This window comes from Bombus flavifrons, chromosome 3 (assembly GCF_040668555.2).
Source record: "Bombus flavifrons isolate JBK064 chromosome 3, iyBomFlav1_principal, whole genome shotgun sequence".
Taxonomy (NCBI): domain Eukaryota; kingdom Metazoa; phylum Arthropoda; class Insecta; order Hymenoptera; family Apidae; genus Bombus; species Bombus flavifrons.
Window position 1 is genome coordinate 13,036,495 of NC_138444.1, and position 17,500 is coordinate 13,053,994.

A 17,500-nucleotide genomic window follows, 5' to 3' on the forward strand; every position below is an offset into this window, starting at 1 on the left:
GACAGTAAATGGTATGAAAATAACCAAACTTTTATTTAAAGTTATTTGTGTAAAGTACAAAAATTATTAAATTGTGATATATTTAAATGATTATATAGCTAATTATAAATTTAAATTAAGAAGAAATTATTTCGACGAGTTTTTATTCAGGCCATATGATATGTATCAAAAAGATATGTATCATATTTTGCAAAAGTAATATCAGAGAGGAAATATTAATATCTGATTTATTATTGAATATTGAACACTGACAAAGATGGACGATTATACAATATCATTAGATCCTGAAACAGAAATGGTCTGCACATTATATTTATTTAAGGATGTACAAAATTCTAATGAACTACATAAAAAAGTTATGGACAATAAACTTTCTTGCTGTATTATAAAAGCGGCGCTTATAGTGGATCCTTTGCAAGTAATAGTAGCTGCTAATAAAGCTGCAATTAGCGCAAAAATGACTCAGTTAACTACAAAATCTTTATACACTGAGGTATTGTTTAATTTATCAATATCAAAAAACATATCACGTTCATTAGCAAAATTTGGTGTCAGTGATAATGACAAAAATATACTAATAGCAATAATACACAAAGAAGGTGATGGATATTCAATGTCAGAAATACTAATGAACAGTATAAAAGGAGAAAGGGTATTGATTTCTAGTTTGCCTCAATTTACAGATTTTGATTTAGTAAAAAGAACATATAGAATTGATGAAAATGAATTGAATATTTCTACTTTCACTAATTCTGTTATTTCTAGAATTAGCTGTAAAGATTTTATATTATTGAAATAAAAAGATCTTGGGAGAATCTTTTTGTAGATAAACATTATTTGATATCTAAAATTTTTGCATACTTATGTAACAATGTTTCATAAACAAGAAAAAATTAAATATATTGTAATTTATCCATTGTAATCAATATTCTTGTTTTATTCCTCATATTTATTTTTATAAACCTCATAGCAACTTAATATGATAATTGTGAATTTTCTGTAAATGTTTAATGTAGATTTTCAAATTCTTAGTATATAAATACAACATGGAAAAAAGATAGTTATTACATTTTGCGATTTGTACATTACTCCTGGTTATACGCTTGTTCAAGGATTACTACAAAAAGGAAAGCTGTAAAGTAGATTTCGGTAAAAGATACTTTTTCCTCTTTTTATTCACTCATAAATAAAGCCAGGTATGCGCTGAAAACAATTTTTATATCTGCAAGAACACAGTATCTGTCAAAACCTGCAGGAGCAAATTTGCAATTTAAGGACAACACCCTCAATTGCATACAAAAGCAATATAATGACAGTTTGTTACGTATTCCTTGGCAAACCACACATTTCACACATTGCAAAATCTGCTGCATTGAGAAATGTGCAATGTGAACAAGTCCAAAGTCCTTGATCAGGTGGTGAATTTACAATTGAGTCTGTACCAACTGCTATTCCACTTCCCTCTGCAAGTGCAGAAGCTGAAATCCTTGAGCTATTATCAAACATTGGTTGAGATGTAGATGCTGTAGTTTCAGATATGAGTTGCTCTACTGTTGCCCATTGTTCTGAACGTGACCACTCTATAGCTTTTTCTCTATCTTTTGTACGAATTGCTTCTAATAATGGCATCATATGGTCCTAAAATAACAAATAAGCCTATTTTATAACAATGAAATAAAACTAAAATAGACGAGTATTTAATAGAAAACACACTGTACCTTCATTGGAAACATATCCATTGTTGCAATAAAAATTAATAAGTGAAAATCTGAAACTGCTTCTAGAAATTGTTCTTTGCTAAATTGTTGCATGTAAGAACAAAGTGAGCTAAATTCTTGAATTTGTCCATCGATGAGTCTAAAACCAAATAAAATTGACATCGAAACTATTTTAAAACACTATAATCTGTTCTATGTACTTTTTTTACATACCTATTTTCAATAAGAAATGGTGTGATATTATTGCTAACATAAAAAGTAAACTGTGGATTAAGTGGCGTGGATGCAGGTATATCTACCAATAAATATTCTACTGGCAAAGGTCTTGCTAGCCTTGACACTTCATTTCCATAAGAATCTTTTTCCTGGAGATCAAACAAAACAAAATATTAAAATGCAAAAAGACGACCATTTTATTGTGATATTTCAATTTTATTACATTTTCCAAAATTATCCTATATTCATATTATTTCGTTGATATTTGTTATTAAAAATCGCAAATATGCAATGAAAATTGAGATAAATTGTATTGAAAACATTTTGAAAAGACATTCTGTAATAAGTGTGTCTACACGTTCCTATACACAGGCAGGTCTGGCAACTTCTGTGGCGGAGATAATGTCATAAAGTGCGCTTTACAAATCTGCCGCTAAACATAGAGCGCTGCGATCTACAGGTTAGCGAAAACAATATACGTATAATTATACAATACATCATAGCCGTTTTCTACACAGTATAAGAAATAAAGACCACGCATTCTTTAGAAAAATTGTGATAACAAATATTTGTTTCTAACAGATAGAAAAGGAAAGGGAGATCTCGTTATTTGTCTGTATCTCTTTCAACGTATTTTCTCAACACGGTATTTGCAGTCTACACTTATATCTATATATATCCCATGTACATGCGACTATGTCCGCAACTTATACAATACACAGCGATTGAAGCGCCTTACTGCTTAGCAAACAAATTGAGAATCTTTTGTCCTTCGCTTAAGAGTCTTATTCTCATCACGGGAATTGCCAAACCTCTATACGATCGTGAGGTCGAGTAACATCTAGAGAATTTGATTGGTTGAATTGAAGCAGATATAACTAGATTTTACAAGAAGGATCATGAAGGCAAGTCCATAATACTTGTAATGGTTGGTCGAATGCGCGCGCAATGGTAGAAGCCGCAGACGACAAACCGGCACCGTTTGCCACGAGTCGAACCCGAAAGTGTATAAGAAAGAGGAAAGAGGAAGAGAGAAGGAGGAAGGTTTAGGATCGACGAGAGGGGGTAAGATACGGGACGAAGAGAGGAGAGAGCAACAGCGTAAGCGACTAGCGCGCGCTGTGGTGTGTGTCGGTCGGTCGGTCGGTCGTCGCCGCCATGCTAGTGGTTAGTTTAGTGAACCAAACATCATGATGTGGCAAAACGTTCGCACGAGCTAAGACTGAAGTAACGCCGCGTTACCGGCGCGCCGTCGTTATGTTATCCATAATAACTCACGACGTTCGATAAGCGTAAAACACGTAACGTGAAAAAGTACAAAAAAAAAATATAGCTTTGGTAAAAAGCTCTCGACGACGGCAACTGCGGCGACGAAAAACGTCGGAGTGCTCGCGATTCCTGCGTGCGGAACCGCACAATACTACGTCAATCCCGATGTAAATTAAAGTCCTAAATCGTATATTCGAACAAAAGTTACGGAATAATCATCGTCACGGTATTACGCTAGGAGTGACGAGTGCCAACGATCAGCCTCCATCGCGCGGCAAGGAGACGATCACGAATCGTATACACGGTACGGAACATTTACGCTCCTACAATCCAACGAAAGAAGGAACAAGCAAGAAGCAAAAGAGAAAGAATGAAAAGGAGAGTATGTATGTGTAGTATGATGCGTGCGTGTGCGCGCGCTTGAATGCGTGATAAGGAGAAGGCATATGCTTTCTGTGTAAGTGTGTATTGTGTGTAGACGTGTTCTCTGTGACGCGCGCGCGCGTGTTGTATGCCATTGTGAGCACGAGAAAAGAGACGAGTGTGCATGCATATGTATGTGAGTAAGATAGAAAGAGACAGTGTGAAAGAAGTGTGTAGAGGACTGACAAACGAGAGCGAGAACGAGAGGTAGAGAAAGAAGCATGCGTGTACGTATAAACACCGAGATGATACGACCGAGAGAACAAACTTAAGTAGAATATTCCCGCGGAATTTGCCTAACACGTAGTAGTCCGCGTTCGAGTCATTTTTAACTTAAACCGTGGACTTGTCACAAGTGGTGACAGCCGTAATATCACGGAAAGTACTCGGCGATAAGCTGCAAGAATCCATATATCATACGGCCGAAGGTTTTATCGGTTACAGCTATTGGTGTTTGAAATATGCTTTGCCAGAACTAAGAAATGTGACCATTCTATATACGTCTATCTCTGTTAGCTGCCTTTCCCCTTAATACGCTTTCCCCGTTAGCGAATGGTAAATCCCAAAACTTCGACTGTTCGACCCCCTTACGTTTTGGCGGGATTTTCCACGCATGCGCGTTCTCCCATGAAATGTCATTTTTTACGTATCAGTAGTGTCAGCCAAATTGTTGCATAATAATTTTGATGTTGTAGTCGATGTGTCAGATAAGAGGCTAACCTTCTGAGGACGAGTTCGTGCTTAAAGACAATACAATGAAATAACACGATTGAACCTAATGTGGCGTGTTATGAAACAGTTTTACAGCGTACGAACGAAAAAAAAAAAAGAAAAAAAGAGGAAAATAGTAGAAAGAGAGGAATCAAGTAAAAGAATTACGGTTCTAATTTGTATATTGTACTAAGGAATTCGGTCTTTCTTTTGTTCCCTTGTTTTGTATTTGGTTAAGAAGAAAAAAAACAAAACGATATGTTTTCGTCGTACATACGTTTGATCAAAGAAAAGATATTCCCAAGTTCATTCATGAAATAAATCGCATCGCATTGAACGATTTTAAAACCTTGTATAGAATATATCACAAACAAGAATACATATATATGTACCAATAACGAAATAAATATGTATAAAATATTTGATATTGTTTGAATAATAAAATACGTAGTATGCTTCAATAGTCAACAATTTTCTTAGATAAATTTAAAGACACATTTTATAAAAACTGCGAATTGTATCACGTAAGACAAAGGAGAGAGTGGTGGAACAGAGAGAAAAAGACGAAAAGAAAACAACATGAGTTGAAATGTTGAACCGTGTGTTATTAGAAATAGGTATATCAAGCTCGACCTTTATATTATTTTCCTAAATAGTACGACGCATACATATAACGAAACGAACATTTCTTATATGTATACTTTCTTCTAACTCAATCTTTCATAAATTATCTGTGTCCCCTTTCGTGTAATTCTGTATAAGATTACAATGATTTAACCAGGTAAAATGGTAGTACAAGTAGTTTTTGAATATTTCGAATAACGTAAAGGCCTACGATTACAAAGAATAAAAGAATAATTAATGAATAATATTTTATCATTTTCCAGATGTTGGATCCAAGCGTTCTAACGGATTTAGAGGAACTGACGCTTTGCAGTTATTGCAAGCAGAAGTATAACGACGCGGAGCAATGCCCGAAATATCTTAGTTGCAAGCATTACTTTTGCTTGCGTTGCATAGAGAACAATTTATTAAAGGGACGTGAGTTGTTTTGCGCGCATTGCTGGAAGAGGACGGACCTGGGTGATCAAGGACCGGACGCTCTACCGACGCACTCTTCTCTCCTTGTTCTAACGAATAATTTGTCTCACTTAAAAATCACCACGAACAACACATCTGGAAAGACAAATGATAAGGAAAGAAAGGTACAGATAACTTTTTCTCGACGATTTTGGGTTTGTCAGCTGGTTATTTGCATTGTCAGATCATACGTAAATGGTAAAGAAAGCATGCAGCTCTGAAGCCATATCAACATAGGTTCTAATAGTAATAGGATTATGTTATAAGGCCTGCAAATAGTTTCCGTTTAAAATATAGGATATAATTTTAATACTTAAAATTCTTTTTGGAATGGAAAATGGTTATTGGTTTACCATATGAGAATATAATATATAATGTAAAAAAATCATATGAAATATATGATTATTATAACATTGTTACAGAGTGAGAATTGTCACACGCACGGAATGCCTCTGGCATTGTGGTGTGCGACATGTTGCACGGCACTTTGCAGAGCATGCGCCACTCCACAAGAACACCCAGGTCACCAGATTAAATCGCAAACTGATGCCAAAGAACAACTCATATCCGATGTAAGTTTTAGAATGAATTTTATTTGCTGGTACATTTGTTGTCGGCGTGTATATATACGCAGTTTTGCGTGTATTAAAGAGATATCGATAGCCGGTACGTGATGTTCGAATTAGAGGAAGAATGCATGTGGATGTGTCTTTTAGGTTCAATTGGAATTAGTTGCTATGGGAAAGTTATCGACCGAGATTCAAAGACTGGCTATGCAGCAACGAGAATTCTTAATAAAGGTGTTAGAAGCTTGTGTAACGTTAAAAACACATGTTGAGACCGATCTTCAGAATGGCTGGAGTCATTTTCCTGAGATAACGGACGCGCGGGAAACACTTGGGAAAGCGAAAGCTAGTCTTCAGATGATCGACAGTCCTAACGATGTATACAATTTGCATTCACAACTCATACTCGAGAAACAAAGATTGCAATCAAAGTACCAAGAAATGATGTTGCAGTGCCAACTCGACGATTTGATTGGTAACTCGGGAGTGGTATTTGATTTTGCGTTATTAAAACAAGCGTTGGCTGGAATTCACACGGGAGAATCGATCGTTTCTCAAGGAACTAGTAATGGCGGTAGATTACCAAATCATTTGGCGGCTTCACAAAATCCGATACTGTTCCTCGCAAATTATTGCATGTCGCAGCTATATTCGAGACATGTAGTTAGTAAGCAACACATGCAAAACGGTTCTATAGAGTATCATTCAAACATGATGCAACCGCAACCAGCACCACCGGGCTCCGTTCATGTACACCAAGGTCCACCGCCGCCGGCAACCCCGCAGCAACTTCTCATTCCACCTGGTTCGCCGTCCGTTAAACCCGTTCCGCCCGCACCTCCAAATGCGATGTTACATCCACAGCAACAATCGACATTTATACCGGAAGGAGTCGGTACTGGTGGCGGAAGTTTGGTAACCGTCCACTCATCCTCTCAACCGCCGTCCAGCGGAATAGCAGCATCCCTTCGAGGACCTTCGAACCCTTATCCTCTGTATTATTTCAACATCGAAGTGAACGGATCTCCGCATGGCCGTATCGTGATAGAAGTGAGGCCGGATGCAGCTCCAAAAATGGCCAAAAATTTTAGTGTTCTGGCGACCGGTGAAGTCGGAGTCGGTTATAAGGGTTGCACGATCTTTCAGTGCTGGGAAGGCGAATCCGTGATTACTGGTGATTTTGAGTTAAACAATGGTCGCGGAGGAAGGAGCATATTCGAGGATGGTTACTTTATGCCGGACGACACGAAATTCCCTGCAGTGAGAGGAGCAGTGGGAATGCGGCGAACGCAAAAGCGACATGATAACCTTGGTATGGTCGGTTCACAATTTCGTATAATACTACAAGAGATGCGCGGATTCACAGGAATCTTTGGCCACGTCGTCGAAGGACTAGAATTAGTCGAGAAGATATCTACGTTTGGTGATCAAACGGGCAAGCCTACGAAGAATATTCTAATTACGAAATGCGGTAAATTGTAACGACAACATTATTGCGGTTAGTATACACCGAAGGGTAATCAAGTTCTACCCGTATACTTTACATTATCCCGTTCTAGATAACTGAAGAAAAAAAAGAAAGAAGTTTTACGAGTTCGCGACGGTATCTCTGACGCGTTCGATATAGGGAATGGGGTGTTTAATTAAACAAACAAAACAAAAAAAAAAAAAAAGTCACGTATATATAATATCCAACGATAAATGATATTACATGTTGAGAGACACCGTCGCGACCATATATGTAGCTCCATGAATCGCGATGCTCCATATGAGTCACACAATTTAATTAACTATTAACAATAGAATTCTAAAGATATTGAATCTATTTTTAAACGTGGACGCATAAGAGAAGAAAGAAGAAATAAAGATCCATATTTTGCTATTGATTGGGAATCAATATGATTCTGTATCTACAATAACGACGATGATCGATAATACGTACCTCAAGATCGATCGTGATATCGATACGACTTCTAGCTGTACGACATTTGTTTTAGAAGAAGTTCGACGTTTATTTTGGCTATTGGCATATTGCTATGTATAGTTGATATAGAGGGTATCGTACGGGACTTAATAAGTGCCGTGGTTAACGGTGTCGCCCTGTGGGCGTTGCTAATGTTTTAGATCATAGGTAGTAAAAACAAAAAGAAGAAAAAAAAAAATATCGTGTAGATGAGGAATATTTACGGAAAATGGGGAAACTTGTATGTGTATACACATATGTTCATATATTTGTAAGAAAAAAAAAACAAGCAAACAAACAAACAAGAAAAGAAACAAACAAACGTACAGGCGGGAACTCTCTTTTTTTGTTTTATAATCGAAATACGTGACTTCGTAAAAAGTCAAAAGGTCGTAATTTCATACACGCAGGTCGTTTAGAACATTGACGGTTAGAACGATACGTCGGTGCGTCAAAGGGCCAATTTTATTTCGTCCGATTAACGATCACGTATCGTTCCGTTTCTTTTTTCAGAGGAGAGAAAAAGGAGCCGAAAGGGAACAAGTAATTGCGCGATGAAACGAGTCGAGGAAAATTGCGGTTCCTATCGGACGACTCAAGGATATACTACTCCCTTTTTGCTCTTTGCTGTGGTCTAGTTGACCGCCGTATATTAACTGTATTTAAGATTAGATCTCAAGATGAAAATGTATGCAAGGCCTAACTACTACTATGTAGATTGTAAGCCTCGTCGTCTGATCAGAAAAATACGAACGAAATGAGCGAATATATATTATAAACGAATCATTCCTCGATGCTGTATATCGAAGTACTACGATAATGTAATGCGTTATACTACTCGTCTCAATCCTCGTAAAAGAATCCCATCGTTATGTATCATATTACCATGTACCCGTGTGCGAAGAAACGCGTTGTAAAAGAGTGTTCTGTAAATCGGCGCGTAGAAACAAAAAGCGCACTCACGTATTGTAGGAAATTGCACGCCCTCGACGTCGCGGATGCCTTTTTCGAAGAAAGCCTCATTCGATGTTGAACTTGAAAGTTTTAACACTTGTTAATTAGCTAACTCGTCGCGTTTTGCAATGAAGAAAGAAAAGAAAGGGCGGACTCGTTGCATCGCGATGAATGTAAGAATCGCCGTTAGAATTAAATATCACTGCGTAAATACGTACGACGATCGAAGGGTGGTCGAGCTCGAATGAATTTCTCTCGTTTCGGTCGTTGTAAGAAAATAAAAAAAAAAAAAAAACCGGGAAACTCAGTCGACACTTTTGAATCTAGATGCGTATAAATTCATGTGTTTACCGAAGCGAGTGAAGCTAGAAGCCCACCTGTATACACAAAATATCCACGCGCGCGCGTATATATATAAATATATATATACTACATATATTTTTATGAACGTGATGAGGTAACAACGCATAGCTTGTAATATCGATTCTAACAACCGACGATTTACCTTGCCCCTCGCGTTCGAATTAAACGGTTGAGCGGCTATAATTTTGCGATAAGTTTTTCTCTCGTTTTTTCTTTCCATCTATTATTTTTTTTTCTTTCTCTCTCCCGTGTCCTTTTCTTTTTCTATTCCTCACTCACCCCTTTTTAAGTTAAGGCGTAATCATCTTACATATGAAAATTGAGGTCATTTTGTTTGTAGCCTACGGAAGCGCATATCCGTAGTGCACTTGCTTAAACAGTTCTGTTATTTCATTATACATGTACGAAATGAAGTTCGTTGCCCAATTTAAATGTACTTTTAATCAATCAATTTTGAGTTATAAACTGTTTCTCTTTCATTCGTGTATACTTTATGCATACCTTCACCTTCCTTAATACTATTAGCATGTAAGATATAATTCAGCAGTGTCATATTTTCATCACAATATGCAAATTCATAATCAACTTTAAAGCTACATTGCCATCTTAATTTCAAGCAGAGGGAATTAATTAAATGTATTTGAATAAAGAATGGATGTACTCACCTTGTAGAAGACATCTGGGACATACTGTTTATCTGTTGATTCAATTACATAGCCCAATTCTGGAGCATCTTTCGTAGGAACCAAGCAGCTATCTCGAACCAATGCCATGCATTGATTGGACACTTGATAACCTTCCATATGAATTTGATTTTTCTCATCACCTATAATCAATATGTCCTATTTAATAATTCAGATTTTTTGTTTATATATATTTTTTTTTGTGTATATATATACATATATACATCAAAACAAAGCAGTTTGACTAACAATATGATGCAAGTGACTTACCAGTAACACAAACAGTAACAAACTTTGAACCAAAATAATTATTAGGAGAAAAACGACAAGGATTTTGATACTTGTTTTGGAAATACCCAGCCATAATACATTCTTGAGCAGATAAAAAATGACTTTCTATATTTCGAACGTGTTTTACCTGGATAAATTAAACTAATGCTATTAATTAAGGACTTTAGTTTATGAGAAAGAAAAATACAGGTCAGTCGCAGATAAATTTACCGTTCCTTTCTTGATATCGTCAACTATAAGGTCTGTAAAAATCCATCCAACTCTTTTTAAATTAAGTAAATGAGCCAATTCATCCACTACCACTTCTTTTTCATCCGGTAAAAGTCGTATAGAATTTTTTGTACTTTCCTAAAATAATTATGGTTACATTGTAGATTACAAGAATGCTTATAGATATGATAGTTTTAATATTATTTATTTCTATTAAAGTACCTGTGGTGGCTCGTAAATAGCTGCGACAACAGCTCTAATGCCTAATGGTACATCTGTATGTATTTCGTATCTTCCGTATAAAAATCCAATACGTTGATGACCAGTGCTGCGCCAATAATTGAGAAAGCGTTCAACTAAGCTTGGATTTTCAAACATAACGTTGTCCACGTGACGATAAGTTTGTCGATTCAGGGTAATAGAGCTTGGTTGGCATTTGCTACATATACCTCGTGGCCAAGGTGGATGATCTTTACAACCAGTTTTTATACGGCAGTTTATATCTTCTAATTGTATAAACTTCCCCCTATAAAATATTTAGAGGTTGTATATGGAATATTACGTAACATAGAGCTGAACATACCTATCAACTCCAGCAGTGAGTTTCCTGAGATACGAATGAAAAGACAAATGTTTTATATTTTGTTCCTTAAGATAAGCTTCATCAAAAGGTTCTAAAGGAGTACAATGAACACAGCATCCATTTGCACCATGTCTACATCTATTAAACGAATTACAACATATTTAATATAATTCTATATACAAAATTTATTTATACTTATATTCACTTACAGTTTTTCATCACGTTTTCTTTGTATTTTACCATCAAGTTTCCATAATTGTTCATCAACATCTTCCATTGCATTTGATACAGATCGAGAAGCATTGAAAGTATGGTTGCTAGTCTCTGTTTCATCCATTGGTTTTGTTTCTAGTATAGAATAAAGTTAATGTAACATTAAGTTCAAGTAATAAGGAAAATGAAGTAATATAATTAAAACCTTGAGAAATATCAATGTTGGCAGTACTAGTTGAGGGAGTACTCCACAACTGTGTACTACTCTGAGGAGCCAGATATAACATATCACCATGAGAAAGATGTGCTCCTGAAATTGTTCTGTTATGAGAAACTGGAAGTTCATTTTTATGATTTCGTTCCTTATAGAGTCCAAATCCAAAAGTATTCAATTCAAAGGTTTTAGAGACCTACAATTTTGAAAAATGAATTAATATTTACATGATTATACACTGTTGTTCCATGATATTAAAAGGACAAACCTTATCATACAATTGAGAAATTGTATCAGACAGATTTACATCTATACGCTTTGTTCCTTCTGAACATTGCACACGTAAGGTCTGTAAACAAATAAATATCTATAACCAAAGATTCATATATATTACATTTCACACATTTCAACATTACATTTACACTTCAATTTAAGTTCATTATAGTACATTTTAAACATTAAAGGATGGTTGTGTGTCAATAACTCCATAAAAGTATTAACATTTCTTGCAATAATATTTATTTGCTAAGTAGAAATTAACTTATATAAAAATTTTATTTACAACAAAAAATACATGTATAATAATATCAGATAAATAAATATAAAAAAACATTATTTGGTGTAAGAAATATTGTATGGATATAATATTTCAATATATATTTGCAATTTATTTATAAACATAGAAACTTATATAAAAAACTAAATATTCAGATATGAAAAACAAATATTAGAGCAATATTTATTAAAAACGCATTTATTAAATTAAATTTTCAATACAGTATATTTTTTAGTGTATCATCATTGTAAATTTTTAAAAACCATAAAAGGAAAACAAAGGAATAAGATTAAGGAATAAGATATCTGGGAACTTTTAGTAAGTTACACGTTACTACATGAATTGTAAAATTTTCGAAATTTCTGAAACGAATGACCTATTTTTTTAATAAAACGTTGTTCCGTTTCAATCAAGCGGTCTATACGGATTAATTGGTTGAGGTTAATCATTTAACAGTAGGGTAACTTACAATTTGCCTAGACTTTGACATTTCGCCGGTCTCAGTGAAGCATCAGCTGTTCAATCCGTGTTTAACTTGCTCGCTCGTAACGTAACACAGTATTGCTAAAATCCCTAGTAAGTGAAAGAAAATTGTTGAGTCAACATCTAGTATCCTAACCTCTTTGCATGATTTTGCAAATATTAATAAAATATTGCAAAATATGGTGTTTTTCCATCACTTTCGTTATCGTGTCGGTTGTTTCCCTCTTTAAAATTTCTTTACACACATGATGTGTAAAATTTACGATTTAACGTAAAGGAGAGATATTTGCTCACCAGTAAAATTTCAGTAGAATTTCAGCGATCGCGCACTATTCTTTTAACGTTAGATAACGTCTTTTAACGGTAGATTTACAAACACGGAACTTCGAATACAGATTAGGTAAGTTTCTGTCTAAAAAAATAATGTTATTACACGCTTTTCGATGTTGTATGTATGCACCCTATTTTCCCCACACGAACGAACACGAGAGCAATGTCAGTTATTAACTTCTTAATCCGTACAAAGATAAATTTGGCAGCCAGATGTTGCAATCTTATTTTATTTTTCTTGTTTATTTTCTCTTCCTTTTTCTGTGGTTGTGACTTTATAATGCGAAAAAAAACGGAACGCGTCTCCTGTGTTTTTTGAGTCACCCCGTATTTGCTGAGTAATGTCTTCCCCTGATATTCGAAACTGTTTCGTGTTATAGTATTGGCTCTCTTGTATTTATTTTCCCAACACTTTCACTTACGCGGATTTCTTTTGAATGTCAAAAAACAGCACGCGACATAAGTGACATTGCGAAATAATACGATGTATATCCGTGCTATTTCATTTTAAATGGTTGAATTATAAAGATGGGAATCGTAGAATAGCGACACAGGTTGTTGAACCGATCGTAAATTGGTATCCGGTCATGGCCACGGTGGCGGTGGTTGCCAATTACCAGGTGATCGTCTTCGATTATAAATAAAATAAACATTACCGTTTTATCTTTGATTTAATTTTATAACGGTTATTACAAAAATGTACGATGATAGAGATAGAAAATAGAAGAATAGTATGGTTATCAAACTAAGATCAGTAACTTATTTGACTGATAAGATTTTGATGTATTTAGATTTCCAGGTTATTTTTTAACTATGAAAGATTAAAAAGTAGTGGATTAATGTCTAAGTTAAATTTTCTCGAGAAAATATACATGTATGTATATTATAGTGTACGAAAAAAATACCAAGTGTTGTATTTTGTACAGGAATTTATATAAATCTTGCGCACCATGAAATGAATAGTATCCGTATATCAATTGTCATTTTCATTCACATGTTTTTATTATTTTCTTTTTTGTAAATTAAAACAGCATGTATTATATCTTTATATGTATAAAAACAAGATTTCATTCTTAAAAATAATGTGCATATTTTATTCCAAACGAATAAATATTAATATATGATGTATTTAATCGAATATTTTGGTTTAGGTTATATTACCTAAATGTTAGGTTATAGCACGGTTGTACTGCACGGTCATACAGGTTTCGAAACTCCAGTAGAGGGGATAAGGCTCTTAGGCGACCAGAAAATGTTTCTCAAGTAAGGCGCTTCAATCGATTTGTTGGACTTCGTCATGCAGCGCGCCCTGTACCTGCAATTTGCAACACGGCCGTGTCTGTAATTGAACTTTATTCTATTATATAAATTTACATTTATGTACATAACATTCCTCTGTACTACATGAAATATTGTATATTAAAGAAATTGAAGAAGGTTATGGAAAGTAATTTAGCTTCTATTCTTTATCTTCAATGGTAAGGATGGCAAAGATGGCGTTAGATGAAAAAGTTTAACAGTCGGTCTCAGCGCTATGGTCTCGATGGACAGCGGCCGATTTATAAAGTATCCCTCTCGATATTAGGAGTCTTATCCCCACCACAGGAGTTTCCAACTTGTGTTTACGATCGTCCAACGTGGACAGTTTCGTCCAGTTTCGTTTATGTTTTAGATATAATATATCTATGAGTGCTAGAGTTGTTTATATGTTCATGTTCATTAGTATTTGATACATATGGTGGATCCTATAATATCAGATAAACAATTATAACTTGAACAGAATTATAATTTGAAAATGAAGAGATCACACTCAAAGACGAAAGAGACGAGAGAAGATTATAGACATTCGAGAGATTCCGATCGAAGCCGAGATCGAGATAAAACTCGTGAGCGTAACCGTGATCGTGATCAGGAACGTGATCGAGATCATTATTACTATGACAATAGGAATAATAGAAAGAATGTTTCTCATAGGAGAAATCGTGATTTCGAAGAAACCAATAGAGAAGAGCGGTCATACGAACGACACAAATTAAGGAAAGTAAAAGATCATCGGGAGGCAAAGGAAAATAAAAAAATGCCAGAAAGAAATAAAATTACAGATAAAGAAATGGAAAAAGAAGAAACAAATGCTTCGGATGAAGCAAGACAAAATCGAACAGTTGAACTTTTAACATCAAGAACTGGTGGTGCTTATATACCACCTGCAAAGCTACGAATAATGCAAGCTGAGATTACTGATAAATCAGGAGCTGCATATCAACGCATTGCATGGGAAGCCCTAAAAAAATCTATACATGGTTATATTAATAAAGTTAACGTCAGTAATATTGGACTTATAACTCGAGAACTTTTAAAAGAAAATATTGTTAGAGGTAGAGGTTTGCTTGCTAGATCTATCATACAAGCTCAAGCAGCATCACCAACCTTTACATCTGTTTATGCAGCCCTCACTTCAATTATTAATTCTAAGTTTCCAAATATAGGAGAATTAATATTAAAACGTCTAGTAATACAGTTTAAACGTGGTTTCAGAAGGAATGACAAACCTCTGTGTATATCTTCCGGGACATTTATAGCACATTTGGTAAATCAAAGAGTAGCACATGAGATTGTGGCTTTAGAAATTTTGACTTTATTAGTGGAAACACCAACAGATGACTCAGTAGAAGTAGCAATAGCATTTTTAAAAGAATGTGGCATGAAATTAACAGAAGTTTCTAGAAAGGGTATTGAGGCTATATTCGAAATGCTAAGAAATATATTACATGAAGGACAATTAGATAAACGAGTCCAATATATGATTGAAGTTATATTTCAAGTTAGAAAAGATGGATTCAAGGATCATGAAGCAGTTCCAGAAGAACTTGATCTCGTAGAAGAAGAGAATCAATTTACTCATTTAATAACATTAGATGAAGCAACAGATTCTCAAGATATATTAAATGTATTTAAGTTCGATGCAGAATATATTAATAATGAAGATAAATATAAAGAATTAAGTAAAGAAATACTAAATTCAGATGTCAGTGGTTCAGAAAGTGAAGAAGAAGATGACGAAGAAGAAAGTTCTGATGAAGATAGTACTGCTGTGGCAGAAGGAAAAGAAGACATAATAGTAGATAACACAGAGACAAATCTAACTGCACTCAGAAGAACAATATATTTAACAATACATTCATCGCTTGACTTTGAAGAGTGTGCACACAAATTAATGAAAATGCAACTAAAACCTGGTCAAGAAACTGAACTCTGTCATATGTTCTTAGATTGTTGTGCAGAAATGAGAACATATGAAAAATTCTTTGGATTGTTGGCTGGACGGTTTTGTGCCATTAATAAGATGTATGTCACACCATTTGAGCAAATTTTTCAAGACTCGTATCATACAATACACCGTTTAGATACAAATAAATTACGTAATGTATCAAAGTTTTTTGCTCATTTATTATTTACTGATTCTATATCGTGGGAAGTATTATCTTGTATAAAATTAACCGAAGAGGATACAACAAGTTCCAATAGGATATTTATAAAAATTTTATTTCAAGAACTTTCTGAATACATGGGATTATCTAAACTTAATCAACGTGTGAAAGATGTTACGTTAAAACATGCATTTGAAGGGTTGTTTCCCAGAGATGACCCTAAGAACACACGTTTTGCAATCAATTTTTTTACATCCATTGGTTTGGGTGGTCTCACAGACGATTTAAGGGAACATTTAAAATCTCATCCAAAACCTGTCATAATTCCAGTATTAGAACAAAAGAGTGAGAGTGCTTCTGATTCTTCTGCAGATTCTTCTCTTTCTAGTTCAAGCGAATCATCGTCATCTTCAAGCTCTTCAACTAGTTCAAGTTCTAATGATTCTGATGTATCTTCAGATGAAGGTGTGAAAAAAGGAAAGAAAAAATTGAAAAAAGAACAAAGAAAGAAACAAATGACGAAAGAAAATAAAAAGAAACATAAGAAAAAAGAGAAAGCTAAGAAAATGAAAAAGGTCAAATGAAATTTGTACATAATAAATTAAGTGATAAATCTCTTATAGCCGCAATGTACATTTTCAGATTTGTTTCTAACTTTACCAATATAGTTATGATTAGATTGTGGATAGCTTTTACAATCTAATTAATGTGGTAGTAGAGCCTCATTATTATGTGTGTACATATGTTTTCATAATGTTTTTTAATCTGAATAAATATATTTTTACCAATAATTCTATATGTATTTAATCTAGTATTTGGATGTACAGTTACATTCATTATATCAATGTTTATGACATTATAAACATCTTTTTTTTATTACAATTTTATTTATTGTACATTTACCAAATCTTCTCATAGCAATAAAGAATGTATGATATAAAAGATAAAGGTAAATGGAAAATTTATAAATAAATATAAGAAAATAATTTTTATTTTGTGTAAAGTTTTTTAAATGATTTTAAGAAAATTTAACATCATATAAAATCTAACTTATAGAATTTTTACGATCTATTTCAAAATAACCTGTTAATTGTAAAATTTGTTATAAACGAATTCTAAGAAATTATTTTCTGTAACTATATTTCGTTTCTTAAAATAATACAATTTTGTTCCAAGAACCGCTTTTGCACATTAGCTAGAGGGGCAATAATATTTATACGAATATATTTATACAAAATTTCCTTCT

The 17,500-nt window shown here is 34.2% G+C and overlaps 5 protein-coding genes across 10 annotated transcripts in view; 4 read left to right on the forward strand and 1 right to left on the reverse strand.

The window, feature by feature from the left end:
• Positions 1-1,802, forward strand: LOC138190280 (EKC/KEOPS complex subunit TPRKB). Its single transcript, XM_069132984.1, has one exon. The coding sequence runs from the start codon at positions 257-259 to the stop codon at positions 797-799; it is 543 nt and encodes a 180-aa protein (XP_068989085.1). The 5' UTR covers positions 1-256; the 3' UTR covers positions 800-1,802.
• On the reverse strand, positions 1,145-12,930 carry Npl4 (nuclear protein localization 4). Its single transcript, XM_069132957.1, has 13 exons — positions 12,791-12,930; positions 12,483-12,586; positions 11,726-11,806; positions 11,449-11,653; positions 11,240-11,378; positions 11,031-11,168; positions 10,670-10,973; positions 10,448-10,585; positions 10,217-10,364; positions 9,929-10,089; positions 1,932-2,083; positions 1,719-1,857; positions 1,145-1,638 (listed from the first exon to the last, which is right to left on the reverse strand). Exons 2-13 carry the CDS (start codon positions 12,501-12,503, stop codon positions 1,321-1,323), a joined length of 1,944 nt encoding a protein of 647 aa, XP_068989058.1. The 5' UTR covers positions 12,504-12,586; positions 12,791-12,930; the 3' UTR covers positions 1,145-1,320.
• Positions 2,911-9,742, forward strand: LOC138190270 (uncharacterized). 6 transcript variants are annotated; one of them, XM_069132959.1, is made up of 5 exons: positions 3,613-3,660; positions 5,225-5,542; positions 5,840-5,989; positions 6,134-7,481; positions 8,460-9,742. In XM_069132959.1, the coding sequence occupies exons 1-4, from the start codon at positions 3,628-3,630 to the stop codon at positions 7,463-7,465; spliced, it is 1,833 nt and encodes a 610-aa protein (XP_068989060.1). In that variant the 5' UTR covers positions 3,613-3,627; the 3' UTR covers positions 7,466-7,481; positions 8,460-9,742. The 6 variants fall into 6 exon arrangements, with proteins under 6 accessions (XP_068989064.1, XP_068989062.1, XP_068989060.1 ...); XM_069132963.1 differs by lacking the exon at positions 3,613-3,660 and adding an exon at positions 2,911-2,999 and having other exon boundaries at positions 6,134-9,742; XM_069132961.1 differs by lacking the exon at positions 3,613-3,660 and adding an exon at positions 3,040-3,507 and having other exon boundaries at positions 6,134-9,742.
• The window catches only part of LOC138190272 (uncharacterized), a 16,408-nt gene continuing 11,665 nt past the window's right edge, over positions 12,758-17,500 (forward strand). Inside the window, exon 1 of the mRNA XM_069132966.1 lies at positions 12,758-12,896. The gene's annotated coding sequence lies outside the window, so the exon portion shown is untranslated. The remainder of the gene's footprint in view (positions 12,897-17,500) is intronic.
• Positions 14,103-17,179, forward strand: LOC138190267 (pre-mRNA-splicing factor CWC22 homolog). Its single transcript, XM_069132954.1, has one exon. The coding sequence runs from the start codon at positions 14,622-14,624 to the stop codon at positions 16,836-16,838; it is 2,217 nt and encodes a 738-aa protein (XP_068989055.1). The 5' UTR covers positions 14,103-14,621; the 3' UTR covers positions 16,839-17,179.

What these genes read in the sequence shown, in the direction of transcription:
- LOC138190280 (XM_069132984.1), top strand. Translation starts at nt 257, where the DNA reads ATGGACGATTATACAATATCATTAGATCCTGAAACAGAAATGGTCTGC.
- LOC138190270 (XM_069132958.1), top strand. Translation starts at nt 3,628, where the DNA reads ATGCGTGATAAGGAGAAGGCATATGCTTTCTGT. An exon ending in AGAAGGCATATGCTTTCTGT is followed by an intron (nt 3,661 to 5,224) that starts GTAAGTGTGTAT and finishes ATCATTTTCCAG; the next exon opens with ATGTTGGATCCAAGCGTTCT. An exon ending in AAGAACAACTCATATCCGAT is followed by an intron (nt 5,990 to 6,133) that starts GTAAGTTTTAGA and finishes TGTGTCTTTTAG; the next exon opens with GTTCAATTGGAATTAGTTGC.
- Npl4 (XM_069132957.1), bottom strand. Translation starts at nt 12,503, where the DNA reads ATGTCAAAGTCTAGGCAAATT. An exon ending in TGTCAAAGTCTAGGCAAATT is followed by an intron (nt 11,807 to 12,482) that starts GTAAGTTACCCT and finishes ATTTGTTTACAG; the next exon opens with ACCTTACGTGTGCAATGTTC. An exon ending in TGGATATGTTTCCAATGAAG is followed by an intron (nt 1,639 to 1,718) that starts GTACAGTGTGTT and finishes TTGTTATTTTAG; the next exon opens with GACCATATGATGCCATTATT.
- LOC138190267 (XM_069132954.1), top strand. Translation starts at nt 14,622, where the DNA reads ATGAAGAGATCACACTCAAAGACGAAAGAGACGAGAGAAGATTATAGA.